The sequence below is a fragment of the Mus pahari genome, chromosome 18, assembly GCF_900095145.1.
Source record: "Mus pahari chromosome 18, PAHARI_EIJ_v1.1, whole genome shotgun sequence".
Classification (NCBI taxonomy): domain Eukaryota; kingdom Metazoa; phylum Chordata; class Mammalia; order Rodentia; family Muridae; genus Mus; species Mus pahari.
The window spans coordinates 20,482,470-20,488,469 of NC_034607.1; the positions used below are offsets into that span (position 1 = coordinate 20,482,470).

General features: G+C 41.8%; 1 protein-coding gene across 1 annotated transcript in view; it reads left to right on the top strand.

Annotated features, from left to right (window-relative positions):
* Kcnh8 (potassium voltage-gated channel subfamily H member 8) overlaps nt 1-3,396 on the top strand; it is a 365,093-nt gene extending 361,697 nt beyond the window's left edge. Inside the window, exon 16 of the mRNA XM_021218046.1 lies at nt 1,813-3,396. Within this exon, the coding sequence (XP_021073705.1) occupies nt 1,813-2,499 (687 nt within the window). The 3' untranslated portion in view covers nt 2,500-3,396. The remainder of the gene's footprint in view (nt 1-1,812) is intronic.
* Nucleotides 3,397-6,000: the final 2,604 nt, after the last annotated feature.

Consider the following 6,000-nt stretch of genomic DNA (forward strand, 5'->3'; position numbering starts at 1 on the left):
TATATTCTGAAATGCTGATGATGGAGCTAAAGGCTCTATAGATCTTTCAACAAGACTGTGGGCAGGAGTCCTGTGACACTGAGTAGGCGTGGCCCACACATACCAAATTGGAGAAACTGCGAATTCTTTCACACTCTCCCTTCCACTCCATCATGAGATGGGTAGGCATGTTCTGCTTCCAGCAGATGAAGATCTCCTAAAAATAAATCAGACAAGCATCAGTTTGGTTCCCTACTGTTCCACACCAGCACAGAGAGCTCTGGCCTTGCAATTTCAGCCTACATGTTGACAGTTGGTAGCCTGAATCACATAATGACTTCCTTCTAGACTTTTCTAAATGCCTGAGTTTAAGCTGTGCCCACCTCTTGTTGGGGCTGCAAGGAAGACTTAGCTTGAGGATGCTCTCACAGGAAGTGGACTGGATGAATTAGGAATGTTTAGACAATGAAAGTAAAGCTATCTAAGGAGACGAAAGGGACTAACTCAGGAGAGAAGAGGGAGAGTGGGGGGGTGCAAAGATGGTATATACATCATACAGAATATACTTGTACAAAAACTGGGTATATAGGCATTTGAAAATGTGTTTGTACATAAAGAAACATGGCCAAACAGCAGTCTCATTTTTAATATCACTGATACTGAAACTGCCCTGTTTGGGTCCTGGTACTGTTTATCCAAAGCTTCAACTGCTTCTTTTGGAACCTTTGTGGGTTGAGATCATAAAATCAAATCGCAGTAACACTATGATAAAGGTATTTTAATTAAATTTTAAGTTTAATAAATTAATTAAAATTTTAATAAGATTTCACTAAAATAGAGATAGCTAATCACTACAATGTTGTTTTAGTGTTAAGTAATCCAAAGAGTGGATATTTCTGTGTATTCTGTTTGAGGAGATGCAATCTTTCTTGTGCTTTGGGAACAAATACTTCAGAAAGTACAGATTGGAGTCGCACTCAATCTTCTGATGGACTCTGTGAAGTTTTGTTGTTTGTTTCCTTGTTTGCTGTTGTTTTGATCGAGATCTCATGTTAGGAGAACAATTTTGTAAGTGGATTTTATTGTTGTTTTAAATGGATACATTCTCTGTTTCATGTGTTTATGGACTGTCTCCTTTGAGCATCTGATAAAGTGCTGAGCTGAGCAGACACAGTACTATCTGATTACAGTTCAAGGTCCTCCTAGTTGCCTGGTAGATACCACAGCACTCGGGTACTCATAGTCCTTGCTCTAATTAACCACGTCATAAACCTCTTTCTTTTCACCTCGTTTTTGTAGCTTCCATTTTCTCCAAGTACTCTCTTGCTAGAAAATTTGATAAGAGTTCTCACCACCCTCGTTTTTTACGAATGTCCTGCTCCTCTCCTGTCTAGACCTGTGGTCACAAACCATCAACTAGAAAATGTCAAGCCAGAGAGCTGCTGTTCAATTACCACACTAAACAGGGACTCAGTGTGCCGGGTGCTTTGCACATGATACCTGTCCCTCTAAGTACTTGGTGACATCTGTGTGCCAGTCGGCATCCCATCCACTCTCAGGAGGTGGAAGCTGCCACTGGTGTCAAAGGCCATAGAGCCTCCCTAATTCTTTGCAGTGAAAACCTCACTATCTTCTCCAGCATAGGTAAGGCCTTTGATCAGGGTATAAGTCCATCTAGATGCCCAACCCACTCACTCACCTTGAGCTTGGCTAGCTTTTAGTTGGTGCACCACTTTTAGTGACAAATCTCACTTCCTGCCCTCTCACTGCTCTAAACCTTGTCCACTCTGTGTACCTCTGACCATTGATGTTGGCTCTGCTCTCTCCACACAGGTCACAACATTGACTCAGGAGGTTTCCCAGCTAGGGAAAGATATGAGAAGCATCATGCAACTTCTGGAAAACATCTTGTCACCTCAGCAGCCATCCCAGTTTTGTTCTCTACATCCCACCCCAATGTGTCCTTCCAGAGAAAGTTTACAAACTAGGGTGAGTTGGAGTGCTCACCAGCCTTGCCTACATTTGCAGGCAGGTGGAGCACATCTTTACCATGGTAATGTCACCTCTGGTATCTGGAGTGTCGATCCATCCTTGGTGGGCAGCAGCCCTCAACAAACTGAAGCTCACGAGCAAAACCCAGCCGACCGTGAACTTCATCATTCTCCAAACCTGGATTATTCTCCCTCCCACTGCCAGGTTATCCAAGAAGGCCATTTGCAGTTCCTGAGGTGCATCTCCCCCCATTCAGATACCACACTGACACCTTTGCAGTCCATCTCGGCCACTCTCTCATCTTCTGTGTGCTCCTCATCAGAAACATCCTTGCACCTGGTTCTCCCAAGTAGGTCAGAGGAGGGCAGCATCACTCACGGACCTGTGAGTTCTTTCAGCTTGGAAAACTTACCAGGCTCTTGGGACCGAGAAGGAATGATGTCAGCCTCTACAGAACCCTTGGAGAACTTTCCAGAAGTTGTCACAAGCACAGCGGATATAAAGGACAGCAAAGCCATAAACGTATAATATCAGCACACAAGGGCCGCCGCTTTCAATGCCAAACCCACTGCTGCATGACAGCTCTAGTTTGCCTTTGTGGCTTCTAGCAGGTGTGGAGCCTGAGCAAAGTTAGGAATTCTGCAGGAAAGAGGGCAAGGGGCCAGGAAAAGACAGAACCACCTCTATACTGTAGCAAACAATTTCTAGATTGTAGAAGCAAGCCTTTTCTGTATAGGTATTAACTTACTGGTCTGATTGACAGACTTTGGTAACCATCCAAGGACCCAGAGGGTCTGAGCAGATAGAAACCCCAGACAAAGAGTTTGGGGATTAGTTTTGTCATAAGTAGTTTTTGTGAAGTGCAGCAAAGGTTTTTCCTGAGTGCCTGATTGTCATTCCTGAACAATATCCATAGCACTGTTGGCCTCGGGAGTGCATGGCTCCCGCTGATCTATTTTCCTTTCTGTGAAGGCAGAGGAACAATTATCACTGCATGTCATCTCCTAGACAATCAGTCAAATAGAGCTGGTGGCCAGTGGTTAGCTATCCGCACGTTACTTGCCATGTAAATGAAAATGTCTTTATTTATCGAAAAAAGAAGCTATTTTTATATCCTTGGTATGAAATATGTATTTAAACTACTTAAACTATTTATAAAGAAATGAACATTTTCTTTTCATTTTGGTAAAAAAAAAAAAAGCTTGCTGTTTTAACAAAAAATACATTACTGTTAGGTATAGTAAATCAAAAATTATGTATCGTCTAGAGGTTGTAGTTTTGAAAGGAATCCCCTTTTATCTGCATGCAGTTTGCAAAACAGGAAAAAAAATGTACATGTACCCTCACACTTCTGGGATACAAAAGGACAGTGGGGTTATATTTTATCAATGAAATAAAAACATGGACTCGATGCAAACTCCTTGAGGTTTGGCCTGATAATGGAGACAGCTCTTCATCTGAGCTGACTCGGGCAATGCTGTGGACCCCAGCAGCCCATGCAAGAGCAATCTTCGGAGCATTGTACTTTGTGATTTAAGAGCCTAAAATGTGTCTATTATGTGATGACACCCTACATTGAGCCACTTTGGGTTCAACATTATGATTCATAATGTGTTCTACCACCGTTCTTCATTTTAGGAGAGGTCTTGGATCAACATACATCTCCACATAAGGCCAAGACATTTAGACTGTGACTCTCAGGCACACTACCTACTTAGACTGTCCATGGTACCTATTTAATTTAGAGCAGCATTGAGCCTTTGAGCTTAAATCTACTCACAGGACTGAAAGCTAAACAGGAGCTGCCATGGATGTGTAGCAAGAGAGAGAGAAAAAAACCTCTCAGAAGGTATATGGCTAGGATAGTCACAGTTATTATTCTGAAAGTTCCCAGCACGTCACACGTACCAGCACACAAACACCAATGCTGTGTTTGGCAGTGATAGAAACACTTTAATTTAAGATGCATATTGTGTTTAAGAACATTTAGGTGCTCCTCTTCCCTTGTGTCCCTATAAGTTTACATTCTGGAGTTCTGCTGATTTTATGTCCACCACAGACCAGAATTACATCATTAAAAATATCAAAGCAAGCCAAGGATTCTGGTGTTAGGATTCCTACACCCTAAATGTGACTAGAACAGCGGAACAACAACAACAAAAGAACTCTTAAAAAAAAGAATTCAATGGAGAATGTAATCATTAGGTGACTTACTCCGGGACCGATGTGGTATATCCTTTGTAGCTCCAACCTTCATTTTCTACTTAGGTTTTCAAGAAACTGAGGACAGAGCAACAGCTTAGATTTCCTATGTCCGTTTGCATGCATGCCCCCTTTCATCTAACTGTCTCATCATTTAAGTACTACTGAAAGAGAGGCCACTGGTGCTGTTGACTCATGAAGATCCAAGTGGCAAACCGGGAAGACTGATACTAAGGCCAAATATAAATTCTGACATTCTACTTTTGCTTCTGAAGGTGTAGTAAGAAATGCTTAGAAATTTCATGCAATATGTTCTCTCAGAGAACCATCAAACAGTAGTAATTAGTCATCATTATTCCTATTTTTAAAATAAATAATTGGGTGGGTTTTTTTTAATTCTCCATACCACATTATTTTAAATTTAAAAACATATACCCAACTCACCGCTTAGGATGCTTCATGCCACACCGTTTCTTTTCTGCCTTTTAAAATTTATAAGTAATTAACTCCCTTCTATGCCAATGAATACATACTTGCTTCTGGTTTTAGTAGGTGAACAAATCAGAATCCTAGTCTCTAGGAGTATGAGCTGCCCAGGGAAATGATTGGAAACACATGGTAATTTTCTCAGCAGCACCATCTCTCCTCACAGTTGACTTCAGTGACTTGAGCAGCAGCTCCTGGACCAGCTGGCTAAGAGCAAGAAGCCCCTGAAAGGGCGGGGCTCCCAGGGTTCCTTACCTGCCAGTGACTTCTTCTCCAGCGCCAAGTCCACTTCTACCTTGACACACAGGATTCTCCCACAGCTGAGGTAGCAGTTTGTTTGATCTGGGTGATTCATAAGATGATGTTACTATACAAAATGAGAACTTGAGGTGTGGGGTTCTCTACAGACGTCTGCCCAACGAAGAGCAGAGGGCCCCACCTTCTCTTCTGCAGCAGACTTTTGGATTCTAACCTTTCCCCTCTCACCCACCCACTGCTGAAGAGCAAGTTCCTGATCCATAAGGAACATAGGTTTTGTTTTGTTTTGTTTTGTTTTTTTGGTTTGGTTTGGTTTGTTTTTTTTCTCTAAATCAAGTTCATTTTCTAAAAATAGCATTCAGGGAACAAAGCATTTTAGAAATGAAAGAGGGCTGCTTAAAACAGAGGACCCAAGTTCAGTTTCCATGATCAACACCAGGTGGCTCACAATCACTTGTATCTCCAGCTCCCTTACCCTATTCCAGTCTACACGTGTGCACGCTCGCGCGTGTGCGCGCGCACACACACACACACACACACACACACACTACAATAAATAATCGGAACTGAAATATTCTATATGTAGTTCTGTTTAAACAAACCAGGCAGATGTTATATGAGATTTATTTGTTCAATGTAAGAGGAATTTTCTGAGAATTAATGCTACTTATAAACAGAGCTTAGTATATCTGTAGTACTCTCAAGAGGTTGCCTTTTGGACAGAACAGTACTAGTTCTGAATGTTCTGGACTGTCAGGAGTGAGCCGTAGTGCTTTAAGCATTGAATAGCTGGCACCAAGCCAGTGCCTTTGGGTAGAGTTTGAGAAACTTATCACTTGGTGAGCTCTCTGAGAGACTGAAATATAGTAAAAATGAACTAACATTGGTCTAAACTCTACCAAAGTACAAGTTTACATTTTACTTATATGTATGTAAGTGGGCCAGCATCTAGAGTCCATAACAAGAGCCATGAGTCTGTAGTCACATTGTGTATAAGCTTACTTCAACCCAAAGTAAGTCTCCAACTTTTAGTTCAAATCGAGTATTTCTCAGAGGATCTTAGGAAGGTAGACATTCAGAACT